The sequence below is a fragment of the Molothrus ater genome, chromosome 1 (assembly GCF_012460135.2).
Source record: "Molothrus ater isolate BHLD 08-10-18 breed brown headed cowbird chromosome 1, BPBGC_Mater_1.1, whole genome shotgun sequence".
Classification (NCBI taxonomy): domain Eukaryota; kingdom Metazoa; phylum Chordata; class Aves; order Passeriformes; family Icteridae; genus Molothrus; species Molothrus ater.
The window spans coordinates 80,681,402-80,697,171 of NC_050478.2; the positions used below are offsets into that span (position 1 = coordinate 80,681,402).

At 40.4% G+C, this 15,770-nt stretch overlaps 1 protein-coding gene across 7 annotated transcripts in view; it reads left to right on the top strand.

Moving 5' to 3' along the window:
• The window catches only part of CTNND2 (catenin delta 2), a 637,277-nt gene that overhangs the window by 388,174 nt on the left and 233,333 nt on the right, over positions 1-15,770 (top strand). For all 7 annotated transcript variants that reach the window (XM_054516522.1, XM_036404384.2, XM_036404386.2 and 4 more), the window contains one exon: positions 2,336-2,530. In XM_054516522.1, the coding sequence (XP_054372497.1) occupies positions 2,336-2,530 (195 nt within the window). The remainder of the gene's footprint in view (positions 1-2,335; positions 2,531-15,770) is intronic.

Below are 15,770 nucleotides of genomic sequence, written 5' to 3' on the forward strand. Positions count from 1 at the left end.
TACAGTAGTAAAGTCTTAATTACATGTATAATTTGCAAATAAATCTCTGTTCAATATTAGCATAATAAACTAATATTAAGCTTCTATTTAGACTAGTATCAGCACTTGTAAGTGCAGAACTATTGGTAGAGTATGAATTAAGGTTGAATTAAGCCCACCTCACCAGAAGATTACCATAACAGTTTGGAAACATGCTGATATCTGGATTATACTGCTACTGAGTTCAGTGGGAAAAAATCTTTTGGCTTACAGGAAGCTGAGTTAGGAAGAAAATCTGTTGTTCCAAAACCACTGTTAACTTGTATGTGGGCAAAAGAATTGTAATGCTTCTAGAATGGGGTTGTAATTCTTTATTCTATAGCAAGTCCAATTTGTTGATACACTGTTAAATGTCTGAAATGTTCTCCTCACTTTTTCTGTATTTTTTCCTCTGATGCAGATTGATTGAGCCAAATATGCATTGAAATTTGGACATAATCATAACAGGCTGTTTTTCAGGCCACTCTGAAGGATACTAGACCTTGGTGGGAGCAGTTCAGCTGTTCTGAAAATCTGTCTCAAGGGTGTGGGGCTAAAGAGCTCTTTGAAAATGTAGACCATGAAAAATTTAATTCTGTAATAGTAATATCAACTTTCTGGATAATTGCTGTAGTTATAGATAAAATATTTGGGATTCTTGGCAGACTTTCTAGTAAGGAAAGCAACAGAATTACTTTCAGCAGTGTGCTAATGGCAATTCAGACTGAAAAATGTTTGAAGGGAAAAATATGCAAATAGGGCATTCCACTAAAAACATGCACAAAAGTTGAAAAATTCAGAAGAAAACACGTATATGGCACAAGCTGATTCGAAGAAGGAAAGGGAATAAATTATTCTTTTCTCCAGACAATTTGTATTAAAGTTTAAGTAATGTTGTGTCAGTGTATATTTCTCATTTCCATCCTGTGTTGCTATCTCATCTTACTTTATATCTGTGCTTTGCATTTTAAAAGTACTTAGTGTCTGTTTATGCAACAAAACCACTGCAAACACAATGATTGTGGCAGAGGCTTTCAGCAGGAGTAGCTACACCCGTGGTCTGAGCAGTACAAGCTCAGCCAGTGGAACATCACCTACATCCAGATTTCAACCTCACAGAACTAGCAGCAAGGGCCAGAATAGTTGTATCTTTGATTGCTTTTATAAACACTTAAGTAGCATGTTATCGCTTTGTGGTATAGATCTGACATTTGCAAAGTGTCACTTGCATACTTATTGCCTACTTTACTTTATTCTTACCTTCAAAATGTGTAATGTTTGTACAGCATCCCCATGACTCTTCTTGCCAATCTTGATAACAGACCACAGAGCTGAAGTTACCTGAGTGGCAAAAGGATTGAAGTGACAACTTCAATCACAGCTGGAAATACACAAGTCTCTTTTTTAAACGTTCTAATATAATATGTTCTTAATAGTAGAATAAGAAAATGTTTTAATGAAATCACATTTGATCTTGTTATTTACCAAAAAAAAGGAAATAAGCTGTATCCTTAAAATGTTTTTTTCAGGTGTGTTTAATTCATTCATTCTCAGAGGATATTTAAGTTATAGAAAGTCTTAGCATCTTGATTTTTTTTTCAAAGCGTTGAAGACAAAATGTTGATAAGGCACAACCATTCTCTTGCTATTTTGAGAAGCATTTGAAAGATCAGCCTTCATGTAAATCTACATCCATTCATCAACTCCAGCTTATTTTATTTGTAGATCTTCAGATATGGGCATAACATGTGCAACTCGTTCTGACTGCTGCTGCTTTTTTCTCCCCAACCCTCCTACCTCCCCCAGTCCTGGACCCGTTTAGTTGAGGACATTCCTGGGTTGTACAGCTTTTGCCTTTTCTTGTTTGGTTGGTTTTGTTTGTTGGGTTTTTCTTTTTTTTTAATGAGGGGTTGGGGGATTGGTTTGGGTTTAGTTTGGTTTGGGGATTTTTTTGTTTTTTGGAAGGGGGAGAGTTGGGGTTTTTCTTCATTTTTGAGAGGACGTGGTGGGTTCTTTGGTCTCTGTTTAAGAAGAGATGATATGATATCAATCTCACCAAAATACATAGTTTCCTTGGAAGAAATGGGATTTTTGTGTAGATTCCGGCAGCTGAATGATGCAGCTAAAGGGTTTAAGTGGAGCTGTAGCTGCCCTTGCTTGCTATTTCTATTTGCATGTTGAAAACACTTACTACTTAGCTTTGTTTGGGGATTTTTTTTGTGTTTAAATGCTACTTTAAAGTAAAATTTTAACAGTCAGATCCTGTATTGTCTCTTGTTTTCTTCCTCTTAAACGTCTCTTCTAAATCTGTTTGCAGCTGGGTCTCGGGCATCTTACAGCAGCCAGCACAGCCACCTTGGCTCGGAGTTAAGGGCACTGCAGTCTCCAGAGCACCACATAGATCCTATTTACGAAGACAGAGTTTATCAGAAGCCCCCTATGAGGAGTCTCAGCCAGAGTCAGGGGGACCCTCTGCAACCAGCACACACAGGCACATATCGCACTAGTACAGGTAGGTGGATATAAGCTGCATGATTGTCTTTCTATGAGATATGTAACTTACTCTCTGCTACTAACTCTTCTTCTCTTCCTGATGTGCTTAACCAAATGTATTCTCTGCATGCCAGTCAAATAAAATACCTTTTGCAGATGGCAGCTACCAATAGAACCCCAGATACATGCACAAAAGGGAGAAATACTTAATGTTGTGCTACATGTACAGTAGGTTAAGCTAATTTGGGGAGGGAGCTTACTCATAAACAGAGAGAAAATACTTCTGTTAATCTAGTGTACTGTCTTGGAGAAAGATCTGGTGTCTCTGAAGAAATTGCTAGGATTTTTTTTTTGTTTCCAAAGCTATTTTTTGTGTTGCAAATGGACTGCAAAGTTCCTGCCACATAAAGCTAAGTGATTGTTCACTTGCTTTCAAAGTAAATCATAAGTACATTTTCTTCCTCTGTCCCACAGAGCTATGCTTTGGTGTGGGTACACAGACATAAAATTGAACAATAACATAGGGAAAAGCTGTTAGTATCACTGGTTTATCCATAAATAATAATGATTGTCCCTGAAATGCATTGGTGTACAAGTCCTACTTGCAGAATGTCCTCTCAACCAAATGAAATACAGCTGTATGTTGGAACCCACAAATAGATCAAAAATCAACAGGGATATTTATGGTATTTAATGCACAAAATAATTAGAGTATATAAATGCTACAGCCAAAATAGCCTAAAGCAGATGTAGAAGAAACTTGCCTTAGGAATTGTAAGTATTTCTGGTGTTTCATCTTTGCTGTGTTGATCAAAGAGGGAAGATTATGTCCATTTTCAGATCCCTCCTATTTTCATCAAGGAAAAGTTAAGTGCACTTTTCAGAGCAAGATACTTCACTTTCTTTCAAAACTATTTTTTTAAACTTCTTTAAAAAACCCATTTCTCCAAGGGAAAAGCTGGCAGTTTTTGCATGTCCTACTGCCTTCTGCAAGTTTGGGTGTTCAGAGTACCGGAGGAAATCTTAAAAAGGAAATTTGGCCAGAGAATTATCTAGAAAAATACCTGTAACAGCTTTATGCTTTTTGAAGAGCACCATTGCACCTTTTCCCCCCTGTTAAAGAAACTATCACAGTCTCAAGTTTTGTATAGAATCACACATGGATATGAGGAAAAATTACTATTCTTTACACGAAAGGGAGAAAAACCTTGCTTGTATCAGTGAGTTGTGGAGGCAGTGGTAGTGATTGAAACTACTGTTTCTGTTGAACTTTAAGCCTTCTGTTCCACCTGTGGCTGCCTCATATTGCCTATATGATGCTCTTTTCTCAGACATGCCCTGAAGAGGGTTTCTTGTTCTGCTTGCAAATTATCCCTTTGGTTGTCTGTGCTGAAGTAGCAGGCTGTCTTGTGACTGTACTGCTCACAGCACCTCAGTAAGGAAGGAAACCTAGTCAACACAGATAACAATTACAGTGAATTAAACTGGGGCACAGGATGTTAGTTGGTTACACATGGAGATGTGTTTTCAAAAGGAAAGAGAAAAAAATGTTAAAAACCCCACAGTCATATGGGTAGCAGAAACATCCCCTGTGAAGATGAGTTTTGTTTTGCCACTTGGGATGTGGATTTGAATGTTGCTGCAGGCTCCCTCTGAAGAAAGACCCCATCAGTCCAGCTTTGTGTTGGGTTGATCCTCCCATGCCTTCCACCCTGCACCTCTATCATCAGGGTCAGGGGAAATGTGAGCAGATGGATGTGTGCCAGTCCAATCACTCTGTTGCTCTGTTGGTAGCTGTCAGCTTTTCACACAGCCAGGCTGAAGAGCTGTCTGTGCTCAGAGGGAATTTTGAGCTGGATTGGATCAGCTCTCAGACTCCTGCCTCTAGCACAAATACCAACAGGAACATATCCTTTCTGATGGAGACCATACAATTTTTTTCAAATTAACAGAAAGGAGGGAAAGGAGTTCAAGTTTGCATATATTTTTTTTCCTTTATTGGGTTTTCATAAGTATTGATTTTTCTTTTTTTTTTAATTTTTTTATTTTATTTTAGGACTAGATTGCTATTTGGTGTAAGATATGGGGGGGGGTGGGTAGATTACTGTGTACTCCGTGAAGATGCGTGCCAAGGATTCATGGCCTGTATATTCTGTGTACATGAGTCATGGCAGAGTGGGGAGCTTTAAAACTTCTGAGCGCTCCTTCGTACACCATAGTTCACACCCTTTGTGTATGACAAAAATAGCATTAATCATGATGATGATGATGCATGCTTTTCCACATCTGAAGAAAGATGTGGGAGGGAGGGAAGACAAAGATGTTGTCCAAAGGATTTTTCTCTGCAGCTGACACTGCCCATTGAAAATAAAAATTAAGTTAGTTTTACTTGCAAGCCATTTAATTTTTTTTTAGTAGGGTTTCTTTTTGGTTGATTTTGGTTGGAATTTTTTTTAGTTTTGTTGTACTTTGTGGGGTTTGAGGGGATTTTTATGGGGTTTTTCTTTGGTTTGTTTGTTTGCTTTTAAAGAACATTATTCCTGAATTTGAAAATTTCACTTACTTTGGAAAAGTAACCAAGAATGGTTACTTACTATAGACATCACCTCTTTCTATTTTATGAGCCCTTAAATACATATGACATTCAAGAATGTTTACACAACTGAGGATAAAGAGTTTTTAAACCCTCTCAAGAGTTTTTCACCTTCTAGGTGAATGAACATTCAGTAAGCAAAATACAATAAGCTAAAATTTCTCTATGGGGTGAACTAAATTAAGTTTGTTCTATATAATCATTTTTTTAGGTGATGTTTTGGTTCTTAACTTTAGTATTTTCTTTGTATTTCACTTGAGAATGAAATGCATGATGATAGTTCTGCACTACATACTGCAGAAGGTACAAAACAAGTCTGAACATCTCCCCTAATACCTTTAGAGATGATGAATTCTTCAAAGAATCACTGAATGGTTTGTGCAGAAAGGGACCTTAAAGATCATCACATTCTGTCTTCCCTGGCACTGGCAGGAAACCTTTCACTAGACCAGAGTGAAAGGTTTCTGGTCAGAGTCCCATCCAGCCTGGTCTTGAGGATTTCCAGGGATGGGGAGTCCACAGCTTCTGTGGGCAACCTGTTCCAGTGCCTCACCACCCTCAGCATAATTTCTTCCTCATATCTTATCTAAACCTATCCTCCTTAATTTAAGTCGATTCCCCCTTGTCCTGTCACTTAGTGCTCTTGTGAAAAGTCACTCTCCAGCTCTTGTAGGGCCTTTTCAGGTACTGAAGGGGGCTCTAAGGTCTTCCTGGAGCCTTCTCTTGGCTGAGCAGCCACAACTCTCTCAGGCTGTCTTTGCAGGAGAGGTGCTCCAGCCCTCTGAGCATCTTGGTGGTCTCCTCTGGGCTTGCTCCAGCAGTTCCCTGTCCTTCCTGTGCAATGGACCCCAGAGCTGGATGCAGCACTGCAGATAGGGTCTCAGCAGAGTAGAGGGGCAGAATCCCCTCCCTGGCCCTCCTGGCCATGGTGCTTTGGATGCAGCCCAGGACACGGTTGGATTTCTGGACTGCAAGCACAAATTGCCAGGTCATGTTGAGCTTTTCATCCATAAACACTCCCAGGTCTGTCTCCCCAGGTCTAGTCTTGTTCCATTCTCCAGCCAGCCTGTACCTGTGGTGTAAATTATAACTGGGTGTGTTACTGTCATGCTGTCTAAGCTAAAAATAATGTTTCAAATTTGACAGCAGTAGCTGTAAAAGCTCTTTTGGTTGTTAAGCTTTTACTTAAAAATCCCTTTTGCTCTTCAAAGGGTAATGCCTTCTCTCATATAAAAAGTACCAGCCCAGACTTTTGCACTAAAAGCAATAAGTGTGAAATTTTCCTTTTGAAATGGGAAGCCTCAAAGGATGTGCTTGGAGGGAGCACTCAGACACAATACAAAAAGCAAATTAATTTATTTACTGAATAGCAGCTTACAGCTTGTATTTGTAACTCAACTAAATAACACTAATAATTTTTGTTCAGGCAGGTTTGTTACTGATTTTCCTCATAAACCTAAAGGTTTTGAATTATTCATATAGGAGAGCTAAGCTTTTTTGATGGGATGTTTACATGAACACTGATGGAATTTGAAGAGGGCTGTTAATTAAGAGGGAGGAAGGGTTGCCTTTCAGCCAGAGCGGCACATGGAATCAATGATTGTTTGCTTATTTGCAGAATTAGAATTTTGAACTAGAGGTTTAGTCTATAGTTATTGACATTTAATCCTTGTCAAACATGAAACCAGGCAAAACAGGCAAAATCACACTATTTTGCAAGCCTGGGATTTCTGTAGCTGCCATGAGGACAAAGCATCCTCACTGTTATGGGCTGTCAGTGCTGAGCTCAGGAGCACAGCTTTGTCAGCTGTGGGGTCTGTGTGAACAGTTGTCATCACCCTCCAGAGGCTGGCATCACTGTCTGGAAGCTCATGCTTCTGTTGTGCTCCCTCAGAGAAACAGATGAGCCCTCTTCTGTAAAAAGGATGTAATTTCCAGATAAAGTTTGTAAAAGCCTTGAAGAATAATATCCCCCATGGTCGGGGGAGGGGGGGAGATGAGAAATGGGAGAGCTGTGCTTGCTCTGAACTCTCTACAAAGAGCGACTTTATCAGATGAAGTAACTGTTGCTGTGTAAGAGCACTGGGGCTGCTGGTAAACTGTGAGCATTTAGATCTTAAAACCTGCTGAGGTCTTTAAACCATGCTTTAAGAGCACTCACTGGTTTCAGGGGCTGCAGGGAAATACTTTTGACCCCAGCCTTACAAAAGTGACAAGGATGCCCTGGAGGAGTGAGCCTGTCCTCCTCAGCTCTGTGAAGGGCACATGAATCTTGCTGGCATCAGGACAACCCTGGCAGCCTGGGTAAAAGCTCAGGGAGAGTCTCAGAATGCACACAACCTGAGAATGGTCTGTCTCAGTCCCCTGAAGGTCACCATAGGGAAGGTGTTGTGACACAGTTCAGTCGTAGTTGAATGGACTTCAAAGTGTAGCAGCTTCATGTGGTTCCACAACCACTTGGTGCTCGTTGGAGTGCTGGGTGCACGGAGCTGAGCTGCCTCCTTGATGGAGACAAGGCATGCAAGGTACTGCAAAGACTGTTCTGAGAGCATTAGGAGAATGAGGAGTCTGTGATTGATCTGCTGAAATTAAAGAGAACCCTGAAAGGAAGGATTAATTGAAAGGAGGTTGGATAGTAGAAGGCTAAGCAGTAAAAGTTTTATTGTCTCTGAAGAGTCACTTCAGAGACAGGGTGGGATCTGCAGGGCTCATCAGGCATGCTCTTGCAATGGGTTACCTGTCGGGGAACATATTTGTGGCAGGTGCATACTGCAGCACTTCCTGCTACCTTCAGAGGTGCCCAGTGTCCCTGTGTGTGCAGGCAGCTGCCAGGCTGCCCTCAGGCTTCTCTGACAGCCTCCATTCCTTCAGGCTAGGTCCATCTCCCTGAGATTCCTCCCACTGATACTTGAGTGCTTCCACCAGTACACCAGCACCTCTGAAGATGTCTGTTCCCAAAAGCTGTGCTGCCACAGGCTGCACCACTTCCTGGGCATCATGGCACAGTGATCCAAGGGAAGAGGCCTGTGGAATTATGTGAACTTGCAAGCTGGGTTTCTGTGTGGAGGAAGAATGCTGACTGGAGAGCTGTTAACAGCCAAGGCAGCTGCTTTTCAAAGGAAAGAGTTATCTGCTGCTCCTGGCCATTTGCCAGTGGCAAGGATAAACACAATATTTCATTGTCCTGTGATGCAGCTCAGGAAAAACTGCCAAAGGTGAGAATTGCCATTGTGTATCTGGACAGATGCTCTTGTCCTCTTCTCTGCCTTCCATCCCACTCCTGCCTCGTACTTCATTTGCTGAAGGAAGTGTCTGCAGCAAGGATGCTTTATCTCAAGTGCTGCTTGTAGTAATGTTGCATTTCTCCTGTAAAGGTGTGTTTTGCTTTAGTAGGGTAGAAGCAGGGTTTGTTTCTGGAGTCCAGTCTTTCTTCATGTACCAGATGCTGCTGGAGGGATGGGAAGAGGAGCCAGGTGGCAGTGGCAGCATCTGCTGCTTCATGCCTGCTGCGCTTGGGCTGGGCTTTTGCTGTCCTGGAGTCTAGGCAGTGTCCAAGGAGAAGGTATACAAGAAAACTTAGTCCTTTTTAGACAAGAAAACCTAGTCCTTCTTTTGTCACTGGGCTGATGGCTTTCTCACAACATGACTGAGCTGCCTCCTTGTTCTGTCTGATGAGGCGTCTGTGGTGAGGATCATGTCTCTATTCATGACCTAAAGAAGTAGGAGGGAGAAGCCAAATGCCCATTTTTCTTCTGCTCCAGGCAGGAACAGCCCAATCAAAACAAATTGTACTCTTTGTTTGAGTTTGTTTTTTTGCAGGGAAGGGACATTACTAGTTTTGGTTCTTGGGAGTGTTTAAATGGCTCTGACCTCCGCCTCTTCTCATTTGCTTTGCACAAGTGAAGTGGGGCAGTCCAAGTTCTCAGAGCCAGGTTCATGTGTCATTTGCCCCTGCTCCCTGGGGGCTCCCTCCCTCTATGAAAGGCCTGACCTCTTCAAACTTCCATCTCACTGACCTGGTAGACAGAAGTCTGGCATTGTGAAGTGGCTCCTGGAAAGCTGCACTGGCCACCATCTCCTTGCCTCTGCCCTGCCCTCCCTCTGCAGCTGGCCTGGTGGGGCAGAGACCTTGCCTTGTCCTGGGAGGGAGTGCTGCTCTGGTGTCCCATGGCCCTGCCTTGCCAGCAAGGGAGCCAGAGGTCTGTGGGAACAGTAATTGCTGAGTAGGTCCAAGGAATGTTTTTTTAACAGATTTTTACAGCAAGGATGGAGGAGGGTGTTGCATGGGCTTCTTAATGCTGCTTTGAAATACCCAAGGGCTTCATTTGCTACATGTTTTTTATGATGGTCCAGCTTAGCCTTTCTTTGGTTCTCAACATTTTGTCATGTCTCTTACCTCCTTTGTTGCCCTGTACAAAAGGAGAATGAGGCTACAGAGGATGCATGAAATGAGCCAAAGTACATCATCTTCACAAGATCCTGAATATTTGTCTTGGTAATTAATAAAGTAGTGAATATCTTTGAAATTTTTAGAAGTCATTATTTCAATGTGTATTTTTTACGTATTGTGAAGTAATTTTCAAATACTCAAAAATTTGACATATGAAAAATTTAGATGTCTGAATCCCTTAGAGTGATTTACTCTTCTTTCAAGAACAGTTAAGCTACTTTATTGCAGGTGTGTTTTATCACAAATGGATTGTGTTTTTCTGTATGCTTTTACAGATAAATTGTTCTTGAACCATTTTTAAGGTTTTAAACCTTAATATTTTGACCTTTGAAATTTGTTGGGATTTTTTAATGGTTATGAAATAGTTTAAAACAGAATGATAGTCATAGAATAGATTGGGTTGCAAGGGGCCTCCAAAGATCCTGTAGTCCAAACCTTCTGCAGTAGGGAGGGACTTGTTCAACCAGACCAGGCTGTGCAGAGCCCTGTCCAACCTGACCTTGAATGTCTCCAGGGATGGGCCATCTACCACCTGCCTCTGGGCAGCCTGTTCCAGTTGCTCCTTTACAACCTTCATTGTAAACAAAGTCTTCCTTCTTTCTAGCCTCTGTTTAAAACCATTGCCTCTTGTCCTATTGCACCAGCCCTGCTAAAAGGTCCCTCCCCAGATTTATTTCAGGCCTCCTTCAGGTACCCTTTCAAGTCTCCCTGAAGCTTTCTCTTTTCCAGGCTGAACAACCCCAACTTTCTCAGCCTCCCATCATCAGAGAAGCACTCCAGCCCTCTGACCATCTCTGTGGCCCTCCTCTGGACCATCTCTAACATGTCTGTGTCTTTCTTATGCTGAGCTGGCTGCAGCACTCCAGGTGGGGTCCCACCAGAGCAGCTTAGGTGGGGAGAATCCCCTCCCTCACCCTGCTTCCTGTGCTGCTGTGGATGCAGCCCAGGATACAATTGGTTTCTCGGCTGTGAGTGCCCATGGCTGGGTTGTGTCCAGCCTCTCATCCACCCCCAGGTCCTTCTGGGCAGGGCTGCTCTTAATCCCTTCATCCCCCAACCTGTCTTTATACCACAGGTCTTCTGCACCTTGCATTTGATACTCAAATTCAGATTATATCTGAAACAAATACAAGGGGTTTTTTTTTAAGCTTTACTTGGAGATATATATTTTTGATGGTCCCTTGGTAACTTGTTTGTTATTAGCTGTTTCAAATCAGTGAAGCTGTCTTATGATTTAAACATGCTGAAGAAAATTTAGAGAATTAACACAGCATGAAATAAAATGAGACTATGTAAAATGACATTGAGGCACTGCAATTTTAGTGTCATGATGAATCACATACAGAGGGTTTAGTTCAGTTTTCTGCACCTGTAAGGTGTGCAAACATAACTTCAGCTTTGGGAATCGTTAGTCTGATCCTTGCATATCACTAGTGGCAGTTTCCAAAGGCACTTCATATCCCAGTAAATGGACAGTTACCCTTTTTCATGTTAAGTATTGCTTTTCAGCAGGGAACTGGAATTTAGTTAACCAGATTTATCACTTCTAATTCCATAGACTTCAGATTAATGAGTCAAAGGAATCTAAAGGGGCTTAGAGGAGGAAAAAATCATGTATACAAACACTTAGATATTTTCAGGTTCTTACAGGGGGCACCAGTGAATACATTGGTACAGTAATTAATTTCAGAATGTCATCTAGCTGTTAATGAAAAGTTACCCGTTACATGCTCTTTCCTGTATTACAAATACTTGATTTAAAAGAAAAAGGGAACTTTGGTTTCAATTATACATTTTTCTCTATTTGTCTCTAAAACTCTCAGTTCAGGGGAGAAGGAGGAGCAACAAAGATATCGGCTTTCACTTGCCCCATTTAGATTAAACCCTTTGTCCTTTATGCTGCTTCTCAAATCTGTATTTAATTTTTCATTCTTCCTGATCTAAAAGAGTTAGACTATAAACACCAAATATTGCTTCTTTCTGCTCAGATGGTGGCTTTTTTTCTGGCTGGGGGACAGGTTGTTTTGTTGTGTCATAAGCTGCTGTCTATGGATGTGCTGTGATGGCACAGCTGTAGATTAATTGAGGATCATGCTGATAAATCACACAGCATGGAGTTCTGGCTATAGGACATAATGTTTTCAGAGAAATTAAAAAGAAGAATTACTCCTACGACTGCATCTCTTTCAGTTTGGTAATGTTGTGATAATAGACCTGTACTCCTAACTGACATCCACTTGATAACATTGTTTTGGGAGAGAGAATTATAGGAAGCAAGCAGGGAACAAATCTTCAGTACAAAGTAAATTGAGCAGAAAATACCTTAGTAATCTGTATAAAGAATAACAAATCACCTCAAAGCAATACAAAGTCATAATCTCATTTCATTTGTCAGATCCAGGTTCACTCACATAGTCCTACCTGTGTTATAGTCTTGCATATATGTTTTAGGTGACATTTTTTTCTTCTATGAGAAAGGATTTTCTATTTTATTTCCTTCCTATTAAAAACTTGGCAGAGGAATAACAAAATGCGCTATTTTCAACTTCAGCAGTATCCTGTGGACAGGAATGGAGAGGGTGGGGCCAGAGGTTAAAACCCTACAGAATCACTGAAATCTGAAAGCAATATCCCCCTCCTTATAGTGCAGAAGCATTTTCCAAATAAAACAGTTGTAGTTTCAAAGTACTGAGCCCATGATTGGGTTCTATAGAGGAATTGCACCTATATGAATACAGACAAGATTTTACCACTCAGAATAGAAACCTTTTAGAATGGTTAGTATCCATGACTTCTTTCCTGTGTCCCATGAGCAGGATACCTCCAGAGACTTGTATTTTATTCCATATATTTTCTTCTATTCTCCCTTTTTTCACAGAAGAATGACTTGTAACATGTCTGAGCATTTCTCAGGTGCCCCTTGACTTTTGCCACTTATTGAGGGAGAGCTGTGATTATAAAATCTTGCTCAGGGGAGTACATACTCTGTAAATCTCATCTGCCACTTCTGAGAAAATACAGTGTTTGTGCCAGAAACTGTAGGTGTATTTGTCATCTATTTACTGTACAGGTGTAATCTCTCTTTAAAGATTCATCACATTAGATTTAAGTCAAGCAGGACACCCATTCTCATTTATATAATTCAGTGTTGCATAGAAATGCAGAGTTGTCATTAATGAAATAAAAATTCAATTCAAACACCTTTCATAAATCTCATTCTTGTAAATCTTTGCTGAACGAAAACACTGCTGTGCCTCAGGTAACTACCCAGTCTTGTCTTTAGGATGACTAAATCTTTTGTTAGAGGATCATTCCTTCTGCATATTCCATTTAAAGGCACTCTTAAAAATCACCAGCCCATAATTTTTTTTTTTTTACTCATGCTGTACTCTATCTCTTTTTTCTTAGTATAAGACTGGCTACTTTTAGAACTATCCCTTTGTCATAATTTAAGCAGTTCACATGTGGTTTTTCTGAGTACAAATATACAAACAGAGTAGTTTTTACTTAAATGTATTCAACAACTTTTAAACTATCATTTGCAGAAGTTAGGTTAATGATTCGGGTGAACATACCACGTGGTCTGGCACTGGAACACAAATGTGATTACCTTAATAACAAAACAACTGTCTATTCCAGAGTGGAAACTAAAAATTAAAATAGCTGAAGTTTATTAGGATGTTCTAAGAAATACCATTTAGTAGCCACTTGACTACTGAGGATTATAGTGCCCTAAATAAGGAAAACTCAAAATATGAAGGAGAAGATGTCCATGTGCTTGATGGCTGTAGCATGATGCAGTGCAGTCTGTTAATCTGTTATTGTCTCATACTATTTATATATATTTTTTATATATTAAGTGTGACTTCTGTCCGTGTGTTCAGCTTTATGCTGGCCAGATGGATGGGAAACTTCAGAAATTTCAAGAGAATGTTCTTTTAGGAGTGAAAGCAGAGATTTAGTTGCAGTAGGCTCATTTATGTGCATCAGCGTGGTCTGTGTGGATTTGCTGTGATTGGGTCATTTTGTCCCACGCACAGAATGTGAAATCATGTATTACTGCAAAGAGGAGGAAAGTGATGTATATGGCTCCTATATTGTGCCATTGCTCAGGGTTGAATTTTATCTCTAGGGAGGAAATTCCCATGATGAATTTTAGTATGTCAAATTCTGGAAGGGCAGTTGTTGATTTCTCTGTTTAAATGCTCATGTAACAAATGAATTAAACAGCATGTTCTTCCTAAACTGAGGGATGGAGCTGAGAGAGAGGACACAATCTGAGAAAAGATCTTGGCAATAACGTTTTCAGCAGCCAAAGTTGGCATCTGATTATCACATTATGTGTACGCACCATTTTTTACGTGCAGAGCAGCATCACTGAAACATGGTAGGAGCTGAACCTGAGAATGAAAGTTACATATATTACTGAGATTAAAATCTGGCAGATTTAAAATGCAGTCAATTCCTGGAGGTGGAAAGGAGTGTTATATTTCTTAATACTGATAACTTGAAAACTGAGGCTTCTCCTCTGTTTGGTTGTAAACAAGGAAGTCATTCCAGCCTTGAACTGGAAATCTGAAATAATGAAAATATATAGTTGAAATTCTAATATCTGCATAAAACCCTGGTGTCCACTTGGACTATGTGGATTTTAAAATTATGCTTTAACTATATGTGCTTTTGAGATGCAGGCTGTGTTACTGTGTCGGACACCCTGTAACTCTGAAACCTCCTGGTGGTAAATGACTGGAGGAAAGGATGTAGAATTGGAGAAGGTTATGGGTGGGGGGATGTGAGATGGGGCACAGCACTGAAGCCTGTGACAAACCCAGCTGTGGAAGAAGCTGCATTCAGGTTTGGACTTGAGGCTTCTCTGAAGACTCATTAAAAGCACTGTTTCAAAATTAGCTTGGGCGGGAACTCACTCATCTCAGCCACTATATCTGTTGAATTGAAATACAGGTTTCTAAAATACAAATTCTGTCACCATTGCTGCTCACCGAATTACTTCATCTACCTGTTTCTGCATTAGCATTTGCTTAGAAGTACAAAAATCTTTATAGATTACTTCATTCATTAAGTCATTTGCTTTTCTTGCCAACCCTAGTGGTACCAGGTGATTTCAGATTAACACCAGCTAATCACCTAATGAACCCATAAGTAAAATAATTAGTAGTAAATAAATGTCAAGTCTAAATTGGCAATGAAGAGAATCATTCCATGATTTTCCATGCTGAGGTTTAGGCAGTGCCAGTTACACAACTTCGCCCAACAGAAAAAAAAAGAAAAAAGGAACTAAGACACAATGTGAGAGTGGGCAAACTGATGTGGAACAAGATAGACAAAAGCCTTCAAAGTGCCCAGGTAACAGCTGTAATGTAAAGAGAGGAATAGCTCAGAAACCAAGGAAGCAGTATTTGCAGTATTTTCTTTGACTGACTCTTACTGCATTATAGAATAAACGTCAGTTTCTAAGCAAAGGAGTGTTCAGCCTTACTGTTACAATTAGTGTTAGATCTAAAGAACACTCTTAGAAAATGGAACTGAAAGGACACCTCGGTGCAGTAGCAAGTTCAGTTCTTCAGTCTTCAAAGATTGTCCATTTTTGTGTTGAAAGACTCATTGAACACAATATACAGAGCACAAGTGATGTTTCCTTGGTTTCTCTGAAACAAGGAATTCTTCTGCAAAAGAACAGCTTGTAGATATTGCAGTGGTAAGGAGAGGATTGGTTGGAGTGTACACTCACTTTGAATATGTTCATGACCTTCATTAGGATTAGTACTTTACAGCTGCCAGCAATGGCAATGAGCCTATTAAATAATTCAGGGAGGCCCTGAGTATTTCCCATAGCAGTGAGAGCGTAGCAGCTAAACAGCCACCTGTGGTTTTTAAGATGGGATGGAAAAGTGAGAAAAATATAAATCTCCTGTGATGGTATCTAGTAGACAGGGATGTTGCCTTGATAAAAAGGCTTCCTCCTCACCATGTCATGAAAACATCTGATGATTAAAATATTACTGAATACCTACTTGCACCAGCTTGTAGACATGCTAATTACAAGTAGGTGTGACAGCTAGGTGTAACCAGTACTTGAGGAAATTATGACTAACATGTTTGTGGGTGGAAAAGAGGCCTTTTTTGCTATGCACCATCCTGTTCTGTATTAATTTTTTTAGTCTGCTTGCATTTCCCTTATACATTGTGCTGTGTTCC